The sequence below is a fragment of the Semicossyphus pulcher genome, unplaced genomic scaffold (genome assembly GCF_022749685.1).
Source record: "Semicossyphus pulcher isolate SPU_LCO1_2020_fin unplaced genomic scaffold, fSemPul1.0.p SCAF_7, whole genome shotgun sequence".
Classification (NCBI taxonomy): Eukaryota; Metazoa; Chordata; class Actinopteri; order Labriformes; family Labridae; genus Semicossyphus; species Semicossyphus pulcher.
Genome location: NW_027211748.1, coordinates 5700805 through 5727946, shown reverse-complemented (window position 1 = coordinate 5727946; position 27142 = coordinate 5700805). Strand labels below are relative to the sequence as shown.

General features: G+C 41.0%; 3 protein-coding genes across 7 annotated transcripts; 2 read left to right on the top strand and 1 right to left on the bottom strand.

The window, feature by feature from the left end:
* Window positions 1-510: 510 nt before the first annotated feature.
* On the top strand, window positions 511-10358 carry LOC138611093 (SERPINE1 mRNA-binding protein 1-like). 4 transcript variants are annotated; one of them, XM_069684011.1, is made up of 9 exons: window positions 511-875; window positions 1602-1782; window positions 2023-2163; window positions 4053-4124; window positions 4401-4475; window positions 4771-4948; window positions 6911-6976; window positions 7102-7287; window positions 8982-10358. In XM_069684011.1, the coding sequence occupies exons 1-9, from the start codon at window positions 620-622 to the stop codon at window positions 9039-9041; spliced, it is 1215 nt and encodes a 404-aa protein (XP_069540112.1). In that variant the 5' UTR covers window positions 511-619; the 3' UTR covers window positions 9042-10358. The 4 variants fall into 4 exon arrangements, with proteins under 4 accessions (XP_069540112.1, XP_069540111.1, XP_069540110.1 ...); XM_069684010.1 differs by having other exon boundaries at window positions 7099-7287; XM_069684009.1 differs by having other exon boundaries at window positions 4771-4957.
* Window positions 10359-11928: 1570 nt separating this feature from the next.
* Window positions 11929-16020, top strand: LOC138611096 (nucleotide sugar transporter SLC35D2-like). Its single transcript, XM_069684013.1, has 13 exons — window positions 11929-12122; window positions 13779-13812; window positions 13893-13979; window positions 14057-14124; window positions 14211-14282; window positions 14367-14435; window positions 14550-14652; window positions 15002-15094; window positions 15183-15250; window positions 15336-15414; window positions 15495-15577; window positions 15651-15703; window positions 15821-16020. Exons 1-13 carry the CDS (start codon window positions 11929-11931, stop codon window positions 15829-15831), a joined length of 1014 nt encoding a protein of 337 aa, XP_069540114.1. The 3' UTR covers window positions 15832-16020.
* A 1299-nt stretch (window positions 16021-17319) lies between these two features.
* On the bottom strand, window positions 17320-26753 carry mier1b (mesoderm induction early response 1b, transcriptional regulator). 2 transcript variants are annotated; one of them, XM_069685263.1, is made up of 13 exons: window positions 26717-26753; window positions 25899-25923; window positions 24559-24707; window positions 24220-24405; window positions 23981-24110; window positions 23782-23849; window positions 22155-22227; window positions 21888-22039; window positions 21434-21515; window positions 21177-21271; window positions 20715-20842; window positions 20247-20374; window positions 17320-19148 (listed from the first exon to the last, which is right to left on the bottom strand). In XM_069685263.1, exons 1-13 carry the CDS (start codon window positions 26723-26725, stop codon window positions 18835-18837), a joined length of 1539 nt encoding a protein of 512 aa, XP_069541364.1. In that variant the 5' UTR covers window positions 26726-26753; the 3' UTR covers window positions 17320-18834. The 2 variants fall into 2 exon arrangements, with proteins under 2 accessions (XP_069541364.1, XP_069541365.1); XM_069685264.1 differs by lacking the exon at window positions 26717-26753 and having other exon boundaries at window positions 20715-20761; window positions 25899-25942.
* Window positions 26754-27142: the final 389 nt, after the last annotated feature.

Genomic DNA, 27142 nt, shown 5'->3' with positions numbered 1-27142 from the left:
CCTGTGAGGAAAACTGATTTTGGCAGCCCCTGTGGACAAAGCCGTACCTCTCATCTCTTTGCTGATTTTGCATTGCAAGCACGAAGTTGATAGAATTTGCTGATAGCATGTCCTCACGTCCTGTTTTTGTCTTTATTAAATGCTGCAATTATTTAGTGCCTTATAAATCACACAATCATGACCATTTTGTCGCTTTATATATGTGTGTGTTGCGCTAAATTGTATAAAATTATTCTGCTATGCACATGAAGTCGGATTGACTGATACGGTTGTGTTTTTGTTCTGTACTGGATAATTTACCTTTAACACAACAGAAGCTTGTTTTTAGCCTCCATGTTACTAATATCACAGTATTAACAGCTTCCCTGACAGACAGATCCTGTCAGAAAGTAAAACCCGGATTATTCTGTGAGGACATGAAAGCACATCCTTACATAATGTAAATAAAAACATTGCAGTGTGTTCAGATTGGTGCGCGCCGCGCGGCTCGATGTCCCGGATGGAGCTCGCACCGGAAGAGAAGGGGCAGCTCTCCCAGCCATCTTGTGGCAGCATCCAGCGAATTGTTCGCATCAAGCCTCGTAGAATCGGAGGTGAATCCCGCTGAAGGGGCGCCATCATGCCCGGACACCTGCAAGAAGGCTTCGGCTGCGTCGTAACCAACCGGTTCGACCAGTTATTAGACGACGAGTCCGACCCGTTCGAGATCCTGAAAGCTGCTGAAAACAAGAAGAAGGAGGGGGCCGCCGCTGGGTCCACCAAGACCGCCGCTCAAGCCGCCAAGCAGCCGAAGAAGGAGTCACAGAAGGACAGAAAGAACCCGCTGCTGGACAAGAAGGAGGAGTCCCAGGCTCCTGTCCCCCTGAAGAAAGAAGGTAACAGCTTCACCTCCTCTCTCTTTCTCTGCTCTCAGTGTTTATTTTCGTGTTTTATCGCTTCATGTGCAGCATCCGTTAGCTCCGTTAGCCGCTGCTGAGAGCCAAACACAGCGTGAGGTCACGCGCACACCGAGGACAACAAGAGGAGAGTCTGCACAGGGACAACACTGAGCTCAGGTGAATACACCTGCTCGTCCTGTGTCGCAGAGATGGTTTCCTCCTCCTCCAGCAGCAGCAGCAGCAGCAGCAGCCGCATCACAGGAAGGAGCACTGTTAGTGTCAGTGTTGGTGTTGGTTACTGTGTGCTGCTGGAGGATGCTTCGTGCTGTCTGCGCAGCTCTGTCAGCAGCTGCAGGCTTTGCAAAGCAAATGCGCAAAATATTTACCCGGATACTGAGAAAACTAGACAGACGACTCTTTGTTTGGTTTGATGATATCTCCCTGAGTCAATACTTCTTTCTTTTCTCGTCCAAAGCCGCGTTCAGAAACAACAGCACCGAGTTAATGAAAGAGAGGCCCTCTGTTAGCTGTAGGACAGTAGTTACAGGGGGTCAGAGAGCAGGCACACAAACAGGAGCTTAAATAGTTACTTTGCATGACAAGGAGCATGTTCCTGCAAATATGTGTAGATAGTCAAACGACTACATGAAGAAATAAATGCATAAGTAGAATGACGTATTCTGCATGTCTGACTTTGTTTATGTGTGCTCTTGTGTTCGTCAGGTATCAGGCGGGTGGGCCGGAGACCAGACCAGCAGGGTCAGCCTGGCTCCCAGCACCAGGGTGGTCAGGGTGAAGGGCGACCTGGAGACAAGAGGCCGGACCGGAGACCTCCCCGCGAGCGCCGCTTTGAGAAGCCGGCTGAGGACAAGCCTGAGGGAGGTGGAGAGTTCTCTGCAGACAAGTGAGTGGCTGTGATAAAGGATGATAAATTGATTTAAAACATGCTGATTATCTGAAGGCTGTCTGGTGTGATCACAGAACCGCTGGGGGGGCAAGGTTAGTTCACTTAAACTTGACCTCGCAGTACAGTCATCCGTACATGTCTGGGGTTTTTTGCACTGTGTGTGTCAAATGAAAAGTAAGTTCAGATCACTCCTCTAAGGTCATGTTACATAAAATTCTGTGTGTTTGTGTCCCTCAGGCCCTCTGGAGACAGGCCCCCGAGAGGGCGTGGTGGCGGCCGGGGTGGACGTGGTGGAAGAGGACGGGGCATGGGCCGAGGAGACGGCTTCGACTCCCGCGGGAAACGAGACTTTGACAGACACAGCGGCAGTGACAAAACGTGAGTCAGTCCTGAACCGGGACCATAATTATGAATGCCATCGTTGTGTCCTCATTGTTTATTATCAGTACATACCTTTATTGAGCTCTTAAATACCAAAAAATGCACTGTTAAAGCCTGAACCTTAGAAAGTGTTGTTTTCCTCAAGTGCGTCTCAGATTAGGATCAGCACTCTCCTCTTTCTCTGTCCAGGTGAACACTAAGCTCCTTCTGACTACAGACCTGAGCTCAGGGTTTGTTTGTTCAGAGTCACTGTTCATTGTGGGCTTAAAAGCCAACAGAAACCAAAATCCACAAAAACCTTCTGACTGTCATTCATAGTCTTGTGTTCACAAAAGTAAGCATCTAAAAATTATTAGAAAATTCAGGATTCTGTAAACTTCAGTAATAATGGGTTTGGATTGGATATATTTATATATTCATATCCTGTGAAGCAGTCATAAGAACAGTCACATGGCTTAGCTATGACCACTAAGCATCCACTGTGGATGATTATTGATGGCCACGGTGGTTGGTCGACCTCGGTTGTCTGTTTTTCTGTGGCAGGAGTTGAGCCTGCACAATACTCTGCGATGTGTGTTTACATTGTTCAGTACTGCAATAACCATATGAAGGTTCAGAATCAGAAATACTTTATTAATCCCCGGGGGGGAAATTCAAGCGTTACAGTTGCTCTGATGCAGAGAGAAGCAGGGACAAATGTATGGCATAAAAATAGAAAAATGTCATTATGGGCATTATGTATACAATAAGTAAGACAGAAGATAAAGATGAAATGCTGAGAAGTGGATCTATGGTGCTTTAAATATGAATGCCAGAATTAAATATAATTACCAGAATAAAGTTAAATACACGATGCAAAAGAGTTATATATAAATAAAGAGTGCATGTTAGCTATAGCTCTAAAGCTGTGTTCAAAGTCGTACACTGTACGAGCAGTACGCACTGATTTGGCCAGAATGTAGTAAGTAGTATGCAAACAAAAGCAAAATGTGTAGTACACCAAAAATATCCGGATGTCGTACTGATTCGGAAATAATCTGCAGTGTGCATCTGACCAGTCTGCTGTATCCCACAATGCAAAGCGCTGGAACGTCACAGCGGCAGTTGAAATGGCATACGGCAGCAGCATTCCAGCAGAAGGGGGCGCTACAGCTAAAGAGTTTGCTATGTGATTTCGAACACAGCCATAGTTTCTCTGTGTAGCTATCTGCTGTTCTGGGTGTTTTACACAGTACCTGTGTTTGCAACATGTCCCCCCTAATCCACATTGAATCCAAAGTTTTTTGTTTTTCACAAGTAGACTGACACCAGTTAATCTGAGGGTAGCTGGTCGTATTAAAACGTGGCCGTTACACTCAGGGCTCCTTCCACTAGTTCACATTTTCGCACGCTAAGTGAGAAAACATGAATTATTTTGTCATTTACTGCTCTAATTAAGACTTCTGCAACGTGTTTATTGCTACAACGATGAAATTATGATTTAGCATTCTATCATTTAGCATTTGATTCACAGCTTTCACAACAAATAGGGGCGTCTCAGCTAACGTTGCATGCGTATGCTAACTGTAATAAGCATAACAAAGCATTAGTAACCTCACCATGCAGTGACCAATTGAAATATATATTTTCAGATGGCAGGACTTCTGCTTCCTCCTCTCAACATAATGTTTATGGCTGCACTTCCTAATTGTCACGTGACGTGTCTGCACATTGAGGGAGATGTCAATCAAAATGTGATGTTTTCTAGTAGTTATTAACATTTATCTTCACTCAGATGTTGGTGGATGCTCAGTGAGAGTCTCAACCTGATAGGATTTACCATTTAATGCAAAATCTTTTAGAGCACGTTCATCAGCGTTTGTGTTTTTCCTTTCTGTTCACCTCAGCAATCAGAAGAGCGAGGAGAAGCGCGGCGGCAGCGGCTCAAACAACTGGGGCACCGTGAAGGAGGAAGTGAGGTGAGTTTAAAAGAGCCGCACTTAACTGACGCACAGCTGATGTTTGCTGCTGTGTGTGGGCTTTATAACATATCCTTAGTCCTCCTGTCCAAACGGAGCTTTATTTACCGTCGTGTCGGGTGTATGTTCTCTGAAATTACATTTAGCTTCTTATTCTATTAAGTGTGTTATAGCATTAGATATAATGGCTGCAACAGACAGTGTTGTTGTGCGTTTGTGAGCTGGCTGAGAGATAATGTTTCAGTATTGACCAGGTGATTGTATCTTTGTTTCCAGTGAGGCTGAACAGACTGCTGCTCCTGAGACGACCCCAGAGGGAGAGGAAAATGCACCTGCCGGCTCTGAGAACAAGTCAGTATCCATTTCCTGTCACATGTTCAGGTGTCAGCTGATGTCTGCATGTTGGGACGAGTAATCTCATCTGTTTAACGTGAAGTAGTTGGAAGCTGCGGAGTTATACGTCATCGGGCTCTCCTGTGTCACAAACAGTTCCTCTGAATGCGCACTTTCGTCACAAAGCTTCGCTGCAAATGGGATCAACATTGTTTCTGACCTTTTGGCCTCGGGATTAGAGAGCATGTCTAGAGCTAAGAGGATTGGCACTTGGAGGTTTAAGGTCCAACATTGTTGTGTGCTGCTTTTGCAGAGAAAACGAGGTTGAAGAAGTGAAAAACGAAGGCCCCAAAGAGATGACCCTGGACGAGTGGAAGGCCATGCAGGACAAAGAGCGCACCAAGGTGGAGTTCAACATCCGCAAGCCCAACGAGGGAGCCGACAGCCAGTGGAAGAAGGGATACGTGCTCCACAAGTCCAAGAGCGAGGATGTGAGTGAGGTGAAAACAGAAACCTTTTCTACCCTCCAACTTGCACAGAGATATGTTGTTAACTTTACCTGCTGCCACTGTCTGCACCAGCTCTGCACAGACCCCTGTTTCAAATCCATCACACGGTTGAAATGTCCTTTTAGAACCGGATAAGTTCAACTCAAACCAGTCTAAAACAAAACTATGTAAAGCATAATGTTTGTCAAAGCACTGAATTAATTTCTTTATATTAAAGCAGGAGACATCAGGACTAGGAGTGGGAATACCATGTGGGATATGTAGCCCACGATACAGCGATAATTGATATGTTGCGAGACAGTCATAAAACATACATCACGATATCTGATTAACTTCTTCGGCCAATTTGTTTCCCGTTCACGTTAACCTCAATCATGTCATAAGAGCCACCGCGAGGAGTTACAAAGTGATGCAGTGAGTCATAATCGCAGGGAAATCTGTTCAGAGCAGCTTTTATTTGTAAATTAAAAATATATATATTAATATTTGGCGCCAGGAGTCAGGACGACAATGTATTGCTGATGGATATTTTGTCCCACCCCTAATCAGGACATATAAAATGATTTAAGTTGTAATCTAGAATATCTCAGTTTTCTTCCCTTTGGCGGCACCTATGGTGATAAACAGTAATTGCGGGAGCACACTTTACCGATATCCAGACAGTGTTGCATGTGTGACGTCCACGGTTGGCTCCGGTTGTAACTCTTGATTTTCCTGGCTGACGGCCGCTTTCCTTTTCAGACTGTTTGCTTCATCTGAGCGTCGAGTTTGTTTCTTTTTCTTTGGATTTTCACTTCTTGTTGAAGTTGTATCTGTAGTCATCCATCTTTTCTTTGTTTGTTCAGCCATAGTAGATTACTGTTTACTCGCAACACTTGCAGAGACCGGAGACTTGCGCTTAGCTCCGCCTACCCTCTCTGGCAGACCAACCACTGCTGGGTGATGGAAAACACGTCACTAACTGGGCGACGCTTGTGATTTTTTTTTTTTCACGAATGTTGCCACAGACACCCAGTCTGTAATAATACTATATACTGCAAATGCAAAGGCTTTCGTCAGTGGGCCATAGGCTCAATCACCATTGTGTTACCTCATTGGGCGATAGATAGAGACTGTTGACTGTTGAACAAACATTTATTTAGATGAAAATCTTGAAGATTATATCTTTTAAATGTCAGAAACTTCAGCACCAACGCAGGTTTGATTAAGGCAGCCACCAAAAAAGTATCCGTATATTTAACCCTTCACTTCCTGTTTTGAATCTCAGATCCATGTCTAAACTTAATTTAAATGAACGGTATAATCAAATTAAATGAAACTTTCAATTATTTGTGCCCATTATGCAAACTCTGTAGAAATATAGGGCTGACAGTGGTGCCTCTGATATACCTCAGTTTGGACTCCACACACATGCTATCTGCTGCATTTTAATGAGGTAGCTACCTACCTGTGCTCTCATGCCAGGTAGTGTGGCACTAGCATTCATTTTATTATCTGTTAGTATAATAATCATTTTGTTTGGAATATATCAAACAAATTCTAAAAGATTCACATCGCAGTTCCTCAGAGCGCATGGTGATGTGAAATACTCTGAAGCTGTGAACGTTTGAAACAAATGCAACCGTCAGTCATCAAAACAGTTGCAGATTAATTTAGTCAGTTTAAGCATTGATTAATCTTTCCGTTCTATTTTTATATTTGAGGTTGTGAATGCAGGACACTGTCGTCTGATACATGTGGGTTACTGAAGCTCTGCCAGCGACTCACACATTGTTTGAAAGCCGACTGCCTGCAGGCCTTACTGTTTTTTTCCTTCATCATTGATGTATTTATATAAAACATCTTAGATCTTTTAAGCTGACGTCTTTGTAGAGAACACATTTTGTTTTAGATGTGCATCCTGACATGATATTGATGCAACTGTGTGCCGTCTTCAAATTTCAGAGGCCTGCTGGAGCTTTGATCGACGCCGCAGAGACAGAAGCAGAACCACACACTCTGTTCCACAAGGTGCCTGCAGCTCTCACACTCTCTCATCCACACGGTCCATTAAAATATTCAGTGTTAAAAATCTGTCTGTGAGAAAAGTGAGTGGTAAAATCCAATATTGAAAATGATTTGTTCATTTCCAGCAGGCCAACCCCGACGACTCCAGCGACCACCACTTCCGCAAACCAGCCAACGACATCACATCCCAACTGGAGATCAACTTTGGAGACCTGGGCCGCCCCGGCCGCGGGCGCGGGGGAGCGCGTGGAGGCAGGGGGGGGCGCGGTGGGGGAGGCAGCAGGACGGCACGCGGGGGAGGACGCTCCGAAAAGGTAACAATAAAAGCTGTTGTCACTGCCAACAATGACGGTTTAGTGTCTGACAAAAGCTCCAGCTCAGTGGCTGTGAACGGGCTGTAAAAGCACTGAGTCGGAAAACCTGCAGTGGAACACAATGCCTGAAATAACAGAGCAGTGAGCACATGCTCCATGATGCTACACCCACACTGACCTCATGTCAGCGCTTAGTGCTTAGCTGTGTGAATACTGAGTTTATGATAAGAAATAATTAACAAAATTAAAATAAATGTGAAAAGCCGGTGTTACAGTCAAACTGCTTCTAAGGGATAATATGCAACGTGTTCTGGTTAAAATGACTCAAACAGACCTGTGTTGAATTTTCTGTTGAGTTTTGAACCTTCAATTCCCCAAATGTTTCCAGTCATTTTAAAACGGAAACATCCACAAGATGATTGACAACAAGCTAATGTGTGCGGTCGTGTCATAAGGTTACAACAACCTTCAACACAGTTATTTTTACAGTGTAATTACGTTAAGATCATCTGACTTAACGGTGGTGCAGCGTTGTTATCTCGAATTAACGAGACTAATAAGTCGAGATCTGAAGAAAACAACTGAAAATTACTTATGACTTGAAAATGGGGTACATAAAATGTATGGATGCATGTCCACTTAGGGCTTCCACAGTTAAAAATGCTGGGCTAACTCACAATTGAATTTAGCTGCAGTGTCTGAATGTGAAGTTGACACGTGTAATGGCCTCTGTGCAAGTTATTGTTATGTTAGCTGAAGTTTACTTGTGGAAATGACATTGTAATAAAAGGACATAACCGTAATAAGCATTAATGACTGAGACGAAACGTAACATGAATAAAACCTAAATCTCATTAACTTATATGGGAGACGTAAATTCTGATTGTTACCTATTTATAGACTATAAGTCAGTTAATTGGCAAAATAATTGTTTTTAAAGGTTTTGTAGTTAAAAAAAAAATAATAACTTTGCGATAACTTTTTGTTCTGAGATATTTAATACATATTTCATATTATTTAGGACTTCAGAGTCTATTGTCTCAACAACAAAACCCTGCGCTGCTTTTACCACACATGGTTCAGTGCGACTGACACCTTATAAAAAAGTGGAGTTCAGGTGGAGCAACACGTTTCTTTGACAAATAAATACAAACAGACTTGTGGGCAGTTGTGTTCCTTATTTGGTCATCCCACCATGTTTTATAATAAATAACGGTGTTCAACTCTATGTTTTATCGGTGTGACTAGCCCGGTGACCATAACTTTTTGAAATGAAAACTCACCGTCTCCTACTTCCTGACGGCACGCTCAGCCTCAGGCCACCTGTTGAACTGAAGTGATATCAGACGGATTTCACCTGTAGGAAAATGAGAAACTGGTTTTGCAACAATAAAGAACAAGCTTAACATGTTTCAGTTAATTTGCCTCACTCCTGCGATGTGACTATTGCACACTCGGACATCGCAGTTGCAATGGTTAAACGATAAATCGTGCAGCCCTACTAAGTACTCAGAAGAGGTCACTACAGGGGGATTGAACCTGAACCAAAAGATTAAAGTTGCAGGCTAAAAAATCAAAACAAGGAGCTGAAAGACGCTGAAATGTTGAGTGTAGCTCTAACATTGTGAATAGCAGCAGCAGCTTAAATACAAGTCCTGTTAACTCTGTTTATTTTCATCTGTCTGTCTCATCAGGCTAGTGGAGTGTCAGTCCCCAACGTGGACGATCCGGAGGCCTTCCCAGCTCTGGCCTAAAGGCTCCTCTCCACCACCAGCCCACCCATCAGCCCTTCCGGGTCCCTCCTCTACGAGGCTTGCATGCTTACCACATCTTCAAGTATATAAGAAAACAGAAGAAGAAGAAAAAAAAGATTTTAAGTGACAAAAAAAAGACTGTCATCCCATACCACTCACACCACCAGAGGACTAAAATTTTACCTGTTTTAAAGGAGAACAAAAGACAAAAAAAATGGCGGAAAAGGACCTCTTGTTACACTGAAGTTTTGTATTTAGGAACATGAAAGCAGGGATGTTTTCATACTTCTTTTCCCTTTTTTTCAGAGATTATGCATACTTCATTTCTTTTTTTAATTTTATTTTTTTGTGCTGCTTGAATTTATGCATTTCTGCGATTAGGTTGAAGTGTGTGTATCTCTTCCCCTTAAAGCCCCCTCATGACTTCAGCTCAGTATTATGGGGTCATTTTAGAGAAGACTTGTACTCTACTGGACATTTTCCTCCCAGTAATACACACTGATGTGGTAGCACTACACTACATAGGAAACTTGTACTAGATATCTGAAGTATGGCTTAACATGCATTTAAAGTGTAATTACTCTGATCCTGACTACCCATCCCGTTGCGAGGCACAAATTCCGGATGGGTGCGCAGGCGAAGGACTTCCTACTAAAGCTTGGTATTTTTCTGCTTGTCGTGCAGTGAAAGTAAATGCCTCTTTTCCTTTATTTCTTTATTTTCTGTTGATAGCTTGCCTTTTTTTGGTGGACCAGTGGTTAGTAATGCTTTGTATCTCCTGATCCAGATGTGCTACCTGTGTTTTCAGGGTGTCCCAGGGCCCAATGTATATCTTTAGGCTGGTCCTCGTAGGTCATACAGACTGTGCTACTCGTTAACTTCAGGACCACTAAGCAAATATTGTACTTTTTTGTTTTGTTAAGGATGCGTGTGTGTGCTTGTGTGAGTGTGTGTGTAGCAAAGTGTGAGGTTGAATGTGTGAATTTGACAGCTAGTTACTTAGATTTTAAGTATTCCTCTGCAATGAACTTGCCATTCTCGGACAGTAGACTGCGAGTTCCCGTGTTTTTTGAGAAGTGATTGTTGAAATCTAGGTGAGAATGATGAATAGACCGTGGACATATCTTGCTATTAGAGTATCTGTAACGTCTTTCAGATCTCAAGCACTTGGTTTTATCAGCACCAGCCCTCTGAAGATTGTGTTCCCCCTTCTGTAAACCATATTTGCTGTTTTTTTATTTTTATTTTATTAGTGCAGCAGCACCAATGCATAATTTGTCTGAAAGAAAATGTCGGCTGTCATCATGGAACAATCATGAGCTACAGAATGTAAAGTAAGCTAACGGTGCTTCTAGCCACCTGTGTCAGCATTCCCAGTGAACTTTTAATGAAGCGGGTATATTTCACATTGGGGCGGGTGGGATTTGGGGGGAATAATGACCACAATTGAGTGAATTTAAAGCTTTACATGCTGTGCTCTGCAAAGACTTGCTGGTGATGCACTGATACAGACGGCTGGAGCAGTTTTCTTGTAGGACTGTTTGAGCCACATGACGGTGAAACTTTCTCTGCAAACATCCCTGTTCTAATAAATTGCTTTAGAGGTGTTACATGTATTCTGCCATTGACTGTTGGGTTGTTTAAAATCAATACTGTGATTTTAAAAGTGTAAACAAAAGTGCTGTGGACTCTTCATTGCTTGAAGAACAGTGAGGGTTTGATAAATGTCAGCATTACACTGTTTTAGGATAATCCCATTTAAACTCCAGAGGTTACACTTGGTTTACTGCAGGTATAACTAGCTAAAACTAATGCTGTCTAATACAGAGAGCTGTAATTAATTGTACCGTTCATGAAGGAATGATGAGGATGTAGTTTCCAGTAAAAAGAAGTGTTCCTGTTTTTTTATGCCTTTTTCTTTCTATTTATTGGTCTGGATACAATCGCTTAATCACAACAGCACTACAAACTACAGCCTCCAAAATGACCATAAAGTCAGGCTGTGCATCAGGGGAAAATGCAAACCGGAAAATGTCACTTTGTTCTCATATTGTAATTTGAGAACAACGTCAAATATTCATTATTAGTGCAGGTACAACAAAAAGTAAATATGAGGAGGATGCTTTTTTAATGCAATTCAAAACATTAGTAATATTACATAATACATGTTGGACTTTACTCTCAACTTTTGAATTTTATTGTTGAAAAAGCTAAATCAAAAAGACGTCTTTCTCCCATTTTTGTCTTTTGCCTTTCCTAAATATTTTATTGTACTAAATTGTTTCAAGAAAAACTGAACTAAATAAATGTAATTAAAGTAGTATTAATGGTACTCCAGTTCTACAGCTTCAGACTTTTTAAAGCTAGCTATACCTAATACATTTAGAAATTTGAGATTTAAACCACCTGAAACAGATATTTTGTCCTTTCAGTCAATCTTTAAAATCCTGTAATGTCTAAAATGAAATTATTTTTGACTACTCTTTAACTAGTCCATAGACTTTGACGAAACTCAAATGTTTTAAAACTAAAACAATTTAGGCTGTTCAAGTATAAACATTGTGAACATCAAGCAAAGTAAAATTGCTTAAAAGTAAGAGTCCTTTAAATGCTGTTTATGTTTAATAAAATTAACGTCAGGCGGTAAAACACCTTTTCTGTCTTGTGTTTAGCTTTCAGGGGGGACAAGTAGCATTATTTTGAGCCTTAAAACTATTTAAAGATAACAAAGAGCACGATATTCCTGAATATTAGTATGTAGCTGAATCAAGATGTTTCACTTCTTTCTTTTTCCGCCTTCGCCGCAGACGTTTCGCATCTATTATTTACGCATGCGCAGGAGCCCTCACAGGCTTCCGTTGGAACTTCGTCGATACTCATTACGTCAATGATGGCACAGCATCGTAAGCGGCGACCTGAGCTCAGCGACAGAGACCTGACACATGGAGCATCCTCCCGAACAAAGCCAGCCACATCAGGTGACAGCTCCACGGTGTTTGTGAAGCTGCTGGCTGCGGGATTTTACGGAGTCAGCTCATTTCTCATCGTTGTTGTCAACAAAAGTGTCCTCACCAGCTACAGGTAAAGGTTCAAAGTCCAGAGAACAGTTGCAGGAAGCTTAGTGTCGCACTCTTGACCGGTAATATATTAGTAATGACAACTGCAGGGAGTAAAAGATGGCAACATAAGTAATGGGGATATAAATAGTGTATGAAGAAGACCGACTCTGTTTACCATTAAAGAGGAAAACATATTTCCTTATATCTGAGCCTGAGAGTTTGTGTGCACTTCCAACTGTTTGAACACTCTGGGAGTAAAGGATTTACCGGAAGTCATATGCCCCCCTCATTTAAAAGATGTGACTACTACTTAATTGGGCAAATGTTAGCCAAGTCCACTCTATGGATGTTGCTGAGTCTTTTCATTGATGATTTCATCTATGATTCTTTTATCTTTGAATTTTCTCTTATAGCTTCAGTGGTTGTTAGCGAGCAAAAATTAGATAGTTCGCTTTAAACAATCAGTATTCAATGTATTTATAATGCAGCAGTAAGACCCTGCCAGCGTTATATAGTATTATTTATCATGGAATTGTATTATGATTACTTAACAACAACGTTTAAGCAGCAAGCTTAAGGTTGGAGGTCAAAGTGGAACTAATTGTAGTTATTTACATAGTTTGGAATAGTTTCATTTGTTGTATAACAATGCATTGCTTTTTATATGTTAATTATAGTTTGTTAAAAAATGTAATATGTGAAGTGACTGATAACTTCAACTAGGGCCCAACCAATATGGGATTTTTGACCATACAGATACTGATGTCAGAGGGTAAAGTTCACCGTTTACCAATATGGCTGTAGATACAGTGAAGTTTTATAATGGCTTTTTTGCCTTTATTTGATAGGACAGTGGAAAGAGTAGGAAATATGGGAAGAGGGAGTGGGGAGGACGTGCAGCAAAGAGCCGAAGTTCGCAGTCGATCCTTGAGCCGCTGGGTCATGGACTGAGCCTCTGTACATGGGACAAGTGATTTAATCAACGCCCCTAAAGTCAAGTTTTAAGCTGGAATGAAAATAGACCTTTTCTATGAGGATTTTGCACACATAAAACTCAAACGTAAAAGTTATTTAAAGATTGTAAACAAATTGTAGCACAGATTCTAAGTTTAAATGCTAAGTTTTGCTTCACTGCCACATGTGCTGCAGACATTACGGAAAGCATTGTAACCACACAGTCAGAGCGCTCTGTGCTGGAAATAACTTCAGCATGATACTATTTCTAAACCACCCCAAGTATAATTTTCCCTATGATACGCTATGTAAAAAAAGTTTACAAATTGTTGCATATAGTACAACAGATACATCAGGCACCCCAACATATCAGTCAGCCTCTAACTTCAACAGTCAGATAAATGTAGAGTAGCTTTAATGCAGTGGAGAAGAATGATTTAATAGTTTCCATAATGGCACTTTCTTTAAGTACAGACTTGGTATACATTGTCACTTTATTATTGTATCTTGTGTTCAGGTGAAATGTAATGTTAGTAAAGTATGAAAAGTCTATTTTTTAATGATTAAGTGAACTGAATTAAATCTGTCACATTAGCAGAAGCATTATCGCGTGGCCGGGACGGGAACCAGAGGTTACCTGCAGCTAAGAGTCATAAATGAAATGTTGATTACATGCATTATTTGTTACTTTCCTGACTTGTACTATTGTCCACATTCTTTACAGATTTCCATCATCAACATGTGTCGGAATCGGACAAGTAAGTTTGTGTTAAATTGAGTCACAGGTACTGTGACTGTTCAGCCATAAACAGAGACTGATAAATGAGTCTCTCTGCAGATGCTGGCTACAATCGTAGTTCTGAGGACTGGGAAGATGATGGGTGTGATCTCATTTCCAGACATGGATCTGAGTATACCAGGCAAGGTGAGACTTGTGAAAAAAAATGAGACATATGATGATAAGAAGAACCTCATACTGAAGAGGTTTTTGTGTCTTTACAGATGTTTCCGCTACCCCTGCTGTATGTCGGGAATCAAATATCAGGGCTGTTTGGGACACAACGACTCAAGTTAGAACTCGTTATACGTTTATGATATTGCACTTAATTTGCTTAATATGAAACAGCAACAAACACCATCTTTTCCTCCTTCATAGCTTACCCATGTTTACAGTCCTGAGGAGGTTCAGTATTTTCTTTACCATGGTGTTCGAAGGACTCTTGCTGAAGTGAGTGAAATGACTTCAACACAAACATTTTCTTGCACCTGCAAATGAATGATTTAAAAAAAAAAAAATGTATTGTCCTCACAGGAAAACCTTCTCTACGACAGTAAAGATGACAGTCTTCACTATGATCTTCGGTGCTTTTATTGCTGCTAGGTGAGATTGTCACAAACAGAATATACACCAAACACCAACAATGACCAGTTCACAGGCAGTATGTCTAATCAGCATCTCTCTTTTTCATGTTTTTTATCTTTTGTGTGTTTTTAGCACCGATTTAGCTTTTGATCTCGAAGGATATGTGTTCATAATGCTGAACAATGTTCTGACAGCAGCCAACGGGGCTTATGTGAAGCAGAAACTTGACTCTAAGGTAACCAGAGCTGCTGATCAGACTACCTCACTGTGTTCAGAAGCATAATTTGTTATACTGTAATCTGTAAAAACATTGAATGTCCCCTTCACATTATGTCCTGGTGTTCCACAGGGCTCCATTCTTGTCCCACTTTTTTTGAGCACATATATAAACAATTTCATCTTTATCATCCCAAACTGTAATGTACATTCTGTAGATGACAAGACTGGCTTTTCTCCCAATCTGGCCCTGTGTTTTATACAGATAAATAAATGTTTCTTTTTTAGATCTTGCTTATCAAACATTCGGGCAAAACTGAAAGCATGCCATACTCTAGGTCATGGAATGTTTATCTCTTTGCATACAGGAGCTGGGCAAATATGGTCTCCTCTACTACAATGCTTTAATCATGATTTTCCCCACTGTGGCGTACGCTTACTACTCAGGGGATCTGCAAATGGTAAGTAAGATATTTTAACACGGATATATAGTTTATTGTGCGACAACTTAGTTCTGAAACTCTCCTATGTGTGTGTGTTTGTGTCCAGGCGTCCGAGTACAATGGATGGTCTGATTCCATGTTTGTTGTACAGTTTGTGCTCTCCTGCGTCATGGGGTAAAATCATCATACACCCTTTATTCCTTTATAGATAATCTCACCTTGTTGCTCTCGTCTAATTCCCTTTCATTGTGTTGTACAGCTTCATCCTAATGTACTCCATCATGCTGTGCACGCAGTACAACTCAGCACTCACCACCTCCATCATCGGCTGTATTAAGGTGAGTGACATCACGTTGGTCCTCCTCTCTGTAGGCAACATAACAACACATTCATGACTCTCTGCGTGTGGTTCCTGCAGAACATCCTGGTGACCTACATTGGGATGGTGTTTGGTGGAGACTACATATTCACCTGGACCAACTTCATAGGTCTAAACATCAGGTAACATTGTTTAAGATGTGGAATGTGGTGTTTTCTGCTCAGGAGCAGATATTAACCTCTTTGTTTCTCACAGTATTGCAGGCAGCCTGGTGTACTCGTACATCACCTTCACACAGGAGCACACAAGTAAGAAAGGTTTATGTGAATTTAACCTTCCCTACTGGTAAATCAACTGTCCAAATGTTTTTATCTGCACAAATAGAGTATGATACATGTTTCTGATGTTTGCTTCAAATTTAACAGAAAAGGCGTAAAAGCCATGGCATGGTTTCCACCCACACTGAAGCACTGCATTCCTCCAAGACACACCTTTATGTCGCCTGTGTGCTGATTTGGACTCACTGACTATAAGATTTGTGTATTTTGTCTGCACATGTTTTTGCTACAATCATGTTTAATAATTTTATATGACATTATCGATTTTTATATTTTTATGAAGAAAAAGTGCCTTAACTTTTTTGTAATTTTGTAATTTTAACTGATTAAATAATAAATCAATCAAATCAAAGTACACACTTTCTTATACAACTTGACACATACCATGAGTATAGTGGTGCAGTGGTTAGCGCTGTCGCCTCACAGCTGCAAGGTTTATAGTTTGAATCCTGTTTCGGGCCTTTCTGTGTGGAGTCTGCATGTTCTCCCCGTGCATGTGTGGGTTCCCTCCGGGTACTCCGGCTTCCTGTCACAGTCCAAAGACATGCTCGTCAGGTTCATTGGTGACTCTAAAATGCCCGTAGGTGTGAATGTGAGCGTGGAAGGTTGCCTGTCTCTATGTGTCAGCCCTGTGATTGACTGGTGATTAGTCCAGGGTGTACCCGCCTCTCGCCCAATGACAGGTGGGATAAACTCCAGCCCCCCGTGACCCTGAACAGCGGTATAGATAATGAAAATGGATGGAATTGTTGCGCCTCCTAAACTAACCTCCTCACTAGCTTTTAACGTATCCTTTCCTAGGGTGACTCTATGGAAGATATAGGTGACAAAATCCGGTCTACATTCTGAGTAAAAAAGTACTTTAAACAGTTCAGCTCAAATGAAGCTCAGCAGAATGTGGCTACAGCCTGAACAGTCACAAAAAACACACACACCTATAGCAGGACAAAGATGCCCATGACATTTGTCGAACGCAGACTAATAAAGGTACAAAAAAGCTTCAGTTGAGCTTCATTCTGATTGGTTCTTTTCCCCTATTCCAAACAGTCAAGAAGAGATACTTCAAGGCCATTATGTAGCAGAATGATTACAACAACCAGAAGCGTCCGAGTCTTGACATTTCATGTGAGTTATGTATTAAAACAGAATCAAAATCCAAGTCTAAATTGAAATTATGAAGTGGTGTGTATGCCATAGACTGTGTTTAAGAAGTGTTCGTTGCCTGCTGGTTTCATAAGAGAACCCAATGCAAAAGTGATTTAAACCTGCATTCTTTCTAATGACCAGCAGGGGGCGACCACACTGGTTGCAAAAGGAAGTGTGCTGTGTGAATGCAGGAGGGGAATGAGTGAGTTTATGTTCTCAAGTCTTTTCCAATACAGCACGATGCTCATTTAGTAAATGTTGGTCCTATTGAGGTTAAAATAAAAAAATAAGCAGCCAAATGTGGTCACTTGTGATTCAAATAAAAAGGCTTCAAAACATTAGTCCACAAACTGGTGACGTCACCGTGGCAACATCAACTTCATATACACAGTCTGAAATAGTTGCCATTTTCAGGTCTGCACAACTGACAGTACAACAGGTCAGACTCAATACATTTATTAAATATAACCAATGCTATATCATTCATAGCCAGTCTTGGAATACACTTCATTTTTATTCATGTCGTCATTTACAGAGAAAAAAAAAAACAAGACATCATTGTCAACGAAGGGAAAGAAAAGACTACATGGATCAACATTATCTGAGACAAACTTATCTTAATCTGTGAATGTAAGTTCAAAGCTGGAGTACAAAGTAAAACACAGGAGCATACAGCTGAACAGCTACTGTACCAAACAAACGCTCACACACCCCGATGCCGACCCGGTCTGTTTACCTGCTCTGAAGCCGCTGACGGAGGAAGGACAGTAACTATTGGCTGAAACTAAGCACTTTAGAGGTTTTTAACCGAAGGCAAGCTGCACAGTCGACTGCAGACAAAAGACGAAGCTCTCTGCAACAAACATCTCAGACTGAGCACGGTCACACAGGAACAGGAAGTGCTGCCGAACAGAGAGGGAAAAGAGGAATGGCTACTTTTTTATTACATCCATCTCAGAGCAAAAGAGTCCTCAACAAAAAGCACAGCCTACGAGGAAGACCAGAAAATACAGAGATGAACAGACAGTTATTATAAAAAATGTACCAACTGCTCAAGGTAAGAAATCTATACAAACTTTACATTAAAAATCACGGACATTCTGTCTAGTAAAAACAAAGTGTCTGAGCACTGCAAAGCACTGACCATGAAAATCCAAAAATACAGCGATCTTCTACATGATGAGTTATAATACAGGACATCACTGATGTCAGCTGCTTTACACAAACAAACAAACCATCGGTTCATTTATCAGAATCAAACAAACAGCCGTGATACACAGAGGCCGGAGCGGGTTCAGAGGTGAAGGAGTGAACGTGTTATTCTGCTGGGTTTCAACACCGCTCCTTATCGATAACATGAGAAACATACAATCAAAGTGCAACTAAAGAGAGCCAGCGTCAGCACCAGCCCGACTCGCCTGCCTACTCTGCCTCTTTTTGACAAACTTAAGCACATAATCGTTTTAAACACGTCTCCTGTTTCACCAAATGCTCAAATAGCTTGAACATTTTCTTTTGCTAAAAAATATAAATATCTCTTGTGTAAAAAAATATCACGGGTGATTTCTTTTCTTTGAGTACAAATAGAAAAAAGGAAATTCTTGGCAAAATTTTAGTCAGTCAAGTCTCCAGAGAGGAATAAAGACGACGGGGAGATGGAGATGTTTTGTAAGACGTGATGGAGCTTTGGGATGAGCTTTGCAGACAGTCCGTACATGGATGAGTTGGAGGGACGGGGAGGCGGAGAGGCTGCTACCCCACCTGGAGGACCAGCTGCAGTTTGGTTGGCTGTGTTCTTAAAGGTGTGACCTTCAGTGACCTTTTTAAAGAGTCCTGTCTCTCAGGAGATGCTGCGCTCGCTGGGATCGTCTTCATCATCCTCTCACCTCTGCAGGAATAAAGTGTGGACGATTCTTTCTCCCCAGTTCAGCGTCTATCTGTCTGATCCGGGTCCTTCAGTTCTCCTGCGTTCTCGATGGTTCCACCTCGCTCTGGGTCAGCGGCTCCGCCTCTGTCCTGCACCTCTTGGCCGGCCTCTCGTGCATCGCTGGGTCTCTGTGGTCCAGCGGAGGCTCCAGAGAGCCGTTTCGGTCGTGGCTGGGCGCGCTGGGCTGGCTGCAGCCGTTTGAGTTGCTGTCTGATATAGGAGGAGAAGCTTCAACAGCAGGATGGGAGGGACCGTTAGACTGGACAGGCTCTGGTTTGACTGGGTTTGCTGGGAGTAACTGAGGAACATCCACGGGGTGGCTGGAGTTGTGGCTTCCAATACCTGTCATGAAACGAATAAAAGGGGAGATGGTTGAGGCCATTAAAACACTCAACACCAGCAAATGAGAAAATACTGCAGTGATATGCGGCCATATCCAACTCTAACCCACTTGTTGTGATTGGAGGATCTACAGTCTAAGAACAGAAACGATGACGCAACACTGAGGTGATACATTTACTTCCACATGTATTAGTGTAAATACAATTTGGTACAGTCCTGGTTTGAATCATGAAATTCAAAGCATCTTAAAAGTGAAGTGTGCAACTAGCGTTGTTAGGTACACATCATGTGTCTCCGACGCATTACAATCTAAAAGGATGCAGTAAACTCACTATCCATGCGTCCTAGGGACATAACTCGTCTTTCCCATGCAGAACGATTCATTGTGAACAACAAACTCGGGTTAAAATCACAGTAATCAGCAAAAGAAAACTGGCTGTCAGGGCATCGCTGTCTCGAGCAAGGGAGAGAGAGCAGCTGTGGTCGAGCGACATAGAGGGGGTGAAGAGAGCGAGCGCCGTTAATGTGAATAAAGCAGTAAAACAGAGAAAGATTCACAGCAGTTTCACGCTCTAAACAACAAACTAACACACCTGCACTTCCGTACAACCCCGCAGAAAGGTACAGCTTTAGTTTTTATAGGCAAAAGTCAACTGTATGTGTCTGTCTGCTCTGCCCTCCATCACACCTGGAGCTCCTTACAGCAACGACACAGCGGACTGTGCTCATTCACAGAACGGCAAATGAAGACATTTCATGTCTCATAAATGCTAAAGCTACAATAGTGTCTGTTGCAGACAGACAGAGAGCAGAACAGAGACAGCCGTTTCACTTTGGTGATACGTTTTCATTTAGTCCTGCAGTCTGTTGGCTGAGCTCCAGACCAGAAACAGGGTTATGCATTCTTTAAAATATTTTAAATGTATAAATTTCACCTATGCGGCACCTTTCAATTTGAACTCTTCACAGGCAATTTACAGAAAAAGTCACATTTGCCAACTTTTAGGAAACAAGCAGCTTCAAATTGGACCTAAAGCTGATTTTAGAAAACTATTTATCTTCTTCATCACTGCATGAGTAATGCATTGATAAGCTCACCGTTCTGACTGCTGCTGTCTTCTCTCTCTGAGTGGCTGGTGCTGCTGCTGGAGGTGGTGGGTGGAGGCGACGCTGCCCTGCTGGACGTTGCACTCTCCGTCTCGTCCAGTAATCTGTCCATGTAGTCTCTGATGACACAAAGCAGCACAGTCTGCTCTTTATATGGTTTGATACAATGACCATGAGGTCTGGTTTGTCACTGCGGGTGGATCCTAGTTAGAGTGTAAAACTGACCCATGAATGGTCACATTTTGAGCTTTCTATTTAACTATTTAAACAGGGAAACTATACGATCTGAATGTTTACATGAAGCTCAATGCATTTTGTGTCTGCATCACTTATTTTCACACAGAAACATGTTTTTATGTTTAATGTTTGTAATGTGACACCTTTATTGTAATACTGGGGAAAACATACATTTTCTTTCATTAATAATGGACTTTTTTATGTATATAAATAGAAACTTACGTGACACCAGGGTGAAGGTTGTATTTCCTTTTCCCAAGTCTGGTTTGCTGTGCAAAGAAATCATAACGCTCAGACTTCTTCCACATGTAATAAAAGGCCACACATTCTCCTACAGACCTAGTTCTCACCTGAAAGATTTAATTCAGCAGACATGAAATCACCATTATTACCATCATCTGAAGAGGTAGATTCAGTTCAATTTCAATAAGAGACAAATCAAATTATTGCCTAATAAGGTCAAATAATCTTAGGTTTCTTTTAACAGAGTAAAACCTAAGAAATTTGATTTGTCTCAAAATGCAACAAGGTTGAAATGCAGCTGATTCCAACCCTGAGCATCCAACATGACAACAAGAACATCAACAGGAATGTGAACAAATGTTATGACTGATGTTATCAATATATGGCCGTGACATACAAATCAGAAATGGTTTATAAATCTGATGTTAAATGAGCTCTTACCTTGTTGGCCTGTATTAAATGAAAGTCTTTCCCATAAGCTTTTAGTCCCTGTTCAAAGTTTCTACATTCTTCTTCAGTCCAGACAGAGAGCTCCTCTGTAACACAGGATAAAGTGTTAATGATGCATCAGCAAGATCTCCTTCAAAATAAAGTTCAAGACAATGCAAGTACAAGACAGCGTATGAGCCGAAGCATGCTGCATCAGAGAAAAGTGAAGGTGTTACTCTGACGATGTCGTGACGTTACTGTGCACTCACCTCTGGCTGCTTTTACATTAAACCTCAGTCTTCTTAAAGCTTCCTCTGTGTCAAAGTCACATTTCACCAGTTCATACAAAGCCTGCAGAGAAACAAATGATCACATTTGAGCAGAGATAAACATGTAACACAGCGTGAGCACAACTCATTCGATCTGAAGCACAAAGCTGGAGACAACACTTCATAACTTCTTTTCCCTCTGTGGCACTCAGCTCTAAGCCCAATCAATCCGACTTTAGAAGTGGCTTAAAAAAATGTAGCTTCAACGACGATCAGCTGTGCACTGTAAACTACAGTGAACTTCATGAAACAGAAGTAAATAGAGCATTTAAGCCATGGCTTGTTACACATTTGATGGCCATGGTAATTGTCGTCTATTGCAGAGGATGACTTCCAATTGGACCCCGTTACTTTTTACATGTTCTATTACAAGCTTAGTGTAAATTGCCGTTACCTGTTCATTGTCTTTGATATGGGATCCCTCTGGGATTGCGTCCACTCCCCTCTCCTCTCCCGTCCGCCTCGATGCCTCCGTCAAGAACTCAACCACTTTGCCTTCAGGCAGACACTCGGGGTTCCACAACAGCTGGTCGTCGTTTTCATAAACTACAGGACACAAAACAGGAGATGTCACACCTAGTGTCTATTGTACCACCTTTAGTTTTAGACCCAGGAAGGCAGCACAGTGTAACAACCCAAATACACAGACACTGAGTCTTACCTTTTTCATTCTCTTTATATTTACACAGGCCGACAGGAGTTTCTGCCTGATACATTGAACCCACCATGATTTCCTGTTGGGATTAAACACATCTTTAGACTGAGTGTAGGCTGGCTGACAATTTTATTTAATACATTTTTGGGGGGGTATTTTTGCCTAGAATTATAGGACAGCTGAAGAGAGACAGGAAATGTGGAGAGTAGAGAGTGGGGGATGACATGCACCAAATGATCAGCAGACCGGGAGTCGAACCTGTGATCAGTGCATCGAGGACTGCAGCCTCTGTATATCGGGCGCCCGCTCTACCAACAAAGCTAAGCCAGAGCCCCTACACTGAAAGTTCTTGCCTTTGTCCTCCATCATGTTTACTGATTATTCTGGCAACTTAACATGAAATAATTATTTATCCGGTTAAAAAGTTGAGAAGAAAAGAAAAACTGCATGGGCACTTAGAATTAGGCCCAACATTGTGAGGAGTTAACAAGAGGCTGAGACGTAAAATAATTATTTACTATTTATTTACTATTTTAGACACAAAATAATGATGTACTATTTACTGGCTGGTGAATTTGAACATCTGTTGGTGTCATTTAGACGTTTTTAAAAACGTAATTTCTATGAAGGAGTATTAGGGCCGCACTTAGAAAAAGAAACACAAGGAGGAGATTTTTTTTTATTCATTTAGCATTTCGAGAATGTCGAAAGTCGAAATGTCGAGAAAAAAGATGAAATACTATTTCAAGAATATTGTCAAAATGTCGAGAATAAAGTCAAAAAACAATGTCGAGAGGTCAACTCCTCAGATATCTGATTTCATCAAGGCTGACACATTAATGTGAAGAAACTCTTTGAAGTGTCTCAGGTTAAAGTGGAGCACATTTAACTCATTCAGATTCTGTAGAGTAATTTAATCTGATATTGATTGAGCAGGACCTGAGGAGCTCAATATCGACATGTCGGCTTTAATCTCGCAATTTCAACTTTATTCTCCACATTTTGACTCTCGAAAACTCCCTCTCATTTTTTTTCTTCATGTGGCCCTGATACTCCGTCATAGATTTCCCATCCAGGTGTGTGCACAAAAAAAAACTGTGTGCTAGAAGGATGAGTAATAACAACAATGGCAACCACTACTGATGCATATTTTACACTGATGGCTCAACTTCGTAATATCACTGCATAATTTGTCTTTACTGCACTCTTAAAACCCCGGGAAAACTAGTGTGTTGAAGGCAAATCATCACATTCAACTTAAAATGACAGATCTGAGTAGATATATTGATCTCTGGTGATGGTTTAGTAAAACTGAATACCCCTTTTAAGATTTAAAGTGGAAGCAATGTGGGACTGAAGATAGAAACAGCTTGTGAGACATGACAATTGTGTTCAGATAAGGAATGGCAGAGTGTATTCTTTAAAGCCATAAATCCATCACAGGGACAGGCAACTTTGAGAGTACTATATTTCTAAAAGCCACACGCTTCAAATACTGACATGATAAGATGTTAAACTGTATGCAAATTCATCTGATCAAGGCATTTTCAACAAACTCTACCAGTTACTCTGACAAATGTTTTTGTAGTGTAAATCCAGGTTAATGTGACAGAACAAGAGTCTTCTTACGTACCTTTTTCCAGTCTTCAGATGGAACATAGTCTTCGTCTTCATCCGACTCCTCCTCTACATCATTATTACCTGAGACACAGAAGAATACCCATGTAACCAGCTGACTCCACAAATGTTTTCAAAAATAGACAAACACAATATTTATGAGCAACAACAAAAAGATAAGAGAGAGAAAGAAAACAAGGTGCGTGGGTACATACTTTCAAAGTACTTAAGTTTCTGAGGACGTATAAGTTCTGCTGTGCCGAGAGACCTTACTGAGCGTGTGCGGCTCTCAGAGGCTGCCTGGGCCTCATCCCCATGTCCTGATGAGTTCTTCACACCATCACCCTTAAAACACACGAGAGTTGCAAAGTTGGAAAACAATGTTGAATTTACACAAAGAGTCCACACAAAAAACACCAACCTATATCAGTGTCAAGAGACTCAAGAAACACACCTCATTTCTTTTCAACTCGCTTGTGCTTCTGCTGCTTTCATCATTGTCTAGGTCCTCCTCCTCGTCCTCTTCCTCATCTTCATCTTCCTCCTCAGGTTCTTCATCCTCCTCTTCATCCTCGTCTGCTGGTGAACCGCCCCCATAACCATACAGATTCAGCAGCTCATGAATGGGCATCTCTCCCTCCTGTTGAAAGAAATTGGCATCATTTTCCAAATGTAAAATAATTACATATCTGAAATAATAAATTTGGTCTGAATACAAAGAAAAACCTCGGGAAGGGAACCTGCCATTATTCCCAACATACTTATGAAATGCTTTTCACCAGATAGGACTCACCCGTGCAAGATCTTCAATCTCGTTGGCGTTTGTCTCATCTGCTGCCTCCAACATTTCTTCTTCCTCCAGGGTGCGTTCATCATCAAAGTCATGAACGAGCATGTCTGCTGATGGGTCGAAATCATGGTCATCGGAACCTGCTGAACCTCCTAGAAAAGTTACCCAAAAAAAGTACAGTTCGGTCAGTAGTTTAGACTGAAGATATGACTGAATAGAACATTTACTCAAGGAAACTATAGCGAATCCAATAAAGGTCCCACCAGTACTTATTTGTTTGAAAATGAACAGATATCTCTAGGTATAAGGGACGGGGATATGGATAGAATCTGCCTAGATTACATTTTTTTACATTATCAATTTCAATAATGATATTTGAAGCTTTATCAAAAGTCTTTTTCCAGATGAAAATATTGCTCAGAAATATTTCATTGGGAAGTCCAGGACACTGAAAACCAATATTAACAGCATTTAATCAAAATGCTGCATAGATACTTTAAATGTTAGATTACCATTAATATTAATGTAATTATTTATTTAACTATACCCATGTCTGCACTTAATGCACGCTAATTTCATGGATTTCAATTAATCATTTTAATGATTATTACATCTTTTATATCTGCTCTTATAATTGTAAATCTGTCTTTTACTATGTTTTATCACTCTGTAAAGCACTTTGAATTGCCTCAGTGTATTAAACGTGCTATACAAATAAAGCTGCCTTGCCTTGCCTAATTGGCTCTTAGAATAGCTATTAAAGGCAATGCTGATACCAGGGTATAAACATTATTGCAAATCATCAAACTATATATAAATTAATAGTCTCAATCTATATTACACAAAAAACAAAGGGTGGCATCTTTACAGGCACACCTGGTCTACAATAATGTCAGATTTTGTGATATTGGATGATGTTTACTGTGTCGTTTGTGATTGCTGGATACACCAGCTGCACATATATTTACATACATTTGAGTCGTTGCAAAATAATCTAAAATTTGTGATTTTAAAAACCAATCATGTTTAAAGGCATATTTTGCAGTTGTTTACGAACTTAACTGGTGTAAACAAAGCATCATGAATAATTAATGACTATATTGATGGCCTTATTCATTACATTATAATAATTCGTTTATCATATTAAACAAGTCTTTAAAGCAGAAGACTAACACTTAACTTGGGAGTGATTGCAGGTTTCAATTCCTTGTTTTGTACTTTTGTAGATGAGCTTCCTTTTCTTTTAGTGAAGATATAAACTTGTTCGTCTGAGATTGAGATTTATAGCTAGAGTTTACATTTCAGCAATAGTGCATCATCAGAAAGGCTCAAACTTTACGTACCTGGGCTCGAATTCCCGAGGGAGGGCTGCAAACCGGAAACGAGGAACATATATAAAGTTAAAGAACAGCTTTAGAGGCAAATTCCTCTTTATATGTACCATTATAAACTGTTCGGTGTGTATATAACATGACATATAGAAGTTACAGGCAGGGACAGAGGAGCATACAATGATAAATGTGAGTGGAGAAAAAGCGCGCCCGACCCTGTGCCCTGTAAACTGACTGCAGTTCAGTAAGAAACCAAACAAAGAAGACTGTCACCACTTCTTCTAGGAAGATGTAGGCAGCATCTCAGCATTATAAACACCGTGTGTACCGTGGTGTGAATTCAAACACAATAAGCTTACACAGGTGAGTGTTTACAAGGTTAATTTCCTCGCCTGGCTAACTTACATTACAAAGTGTAAGCTAATTCTCCTTTTATATTTAGCTAACGCGTCCAAGTTAAGCCTAGTAGCAACAGCCGGCAAATAATGATCAAAAACACCACGTACAACATCTCAGACCACGAAACTACCGCTACAAATCGAACTAAAAACGTTACTTTGGATAGTTAAGTATTCTTAAACAATACCGCGAAGTAACATCGCTAACGCCGCAGCTACCTTCCGTCAGGGCTCGCGCAGCTAACGTTAGCTAAACCCGAAGTTTACTAAACAAGCTCGTGACAAGAAACTGTTCTTATCCAGCAACGTAAACAGCGGATTCTTCATTTCGTGTATTAAAGCTACAACACTCAAAATATGTACACATTCGACTGAACTAACTATCTTGCAGTATAATTTTTTATTTTCCTTATATTTATTTCACTTTCTTACCTCCGCCATGTTTGCAATCCTGCAGGGTCACGTCAGGGGTCAGCGGCAGTTCCCGGATGTAGAGCCCCGCCCACCTGCAGTATAAGGAACAGAGTGCTCCACAGTATGAATTTCACTGTGGCATTCATGCACTGTTATACGTATATGGAAGCCCATTTCCGCCAGTAAAAAAGTCAAAGTGAAAACCTAGCCTTGATAAAAAAATTAAAAAAAAAGTCAGTATACAACTTTAAATTTGTCCTCGAATTAAACAGGAAACAAACAAACAAAAAAATGTAATGATCTAGATCCAATTCATTGTTGATCAGCTGTCCGAGTTCGATATACAGGTTTACTGTTTCAAACACATCTTTTGTCAATTTCAGATACTATTCTGACATCAGGTTCATACAAATATGGAACACATCTTCATCACATGGGAAGTTC

Bases quoted from the DNA above. Each gene is read 5' to 3' on its own strand.
- LOC138611093 (XM_069684008.1), top strand. From the start codon at position 620: ATGCCCGGACACCTGCAAGAAGGCTTCGGCTGCGTCGTAACCAACCGG. The intron at 4,476-4,770 runs GTCAGTATCCAT...CTGCTTTTGCAG, and splicing joins CCTGCCGGCTCTGAGAACAA to AGAAAACGAGGTTGAAGAAG. The intron at 7,288-8,981 runs GTAACAATAAAA...CTGTCTCATCAG, and splicing joins GGGGAGGACGCTCCGAAAAG to GCTAGTGGAGTGTCAGTCCC.
- LOC138611096 (XM_069684013.1), top strand. From the start codon at position 11,929: ATGATGGCACAGCATCGTAAGCGGCGACCTGAGCTCAGCGACAGAGAC. The intron at 12,123-13,778 runs GTAAAGGTTCAA...CATTCTTTACAG, and splicing joins AGTGTCCTCACCAGCTACAG to ATTTCCATCATCAACATGTG. The intron at 15,251-15,335 runs GTAAAATCATCA...TGTGTTGTACAG, and splicing joins GTGCTCTCCTGCGTCATGGG to CTTCATCCTAATGTACTCCA.
- mier1b (XM_069685263.1), bottom strand. The intron at 21,516-21,887 runs GTAACGGCAATT...GTTTCTCTGCAG, and splicing joins ATATCAAAGACAATGAACAG to GCTTTGTATGAACTGGTGAA. The intron at 21,272-21,433 runs GTGAGTGCACAG...CCTGTGTTACAG, and splicing joins TAATGTAAAAGCAGCCAGAG to AGGAGCTCTCTGTCTGGACT.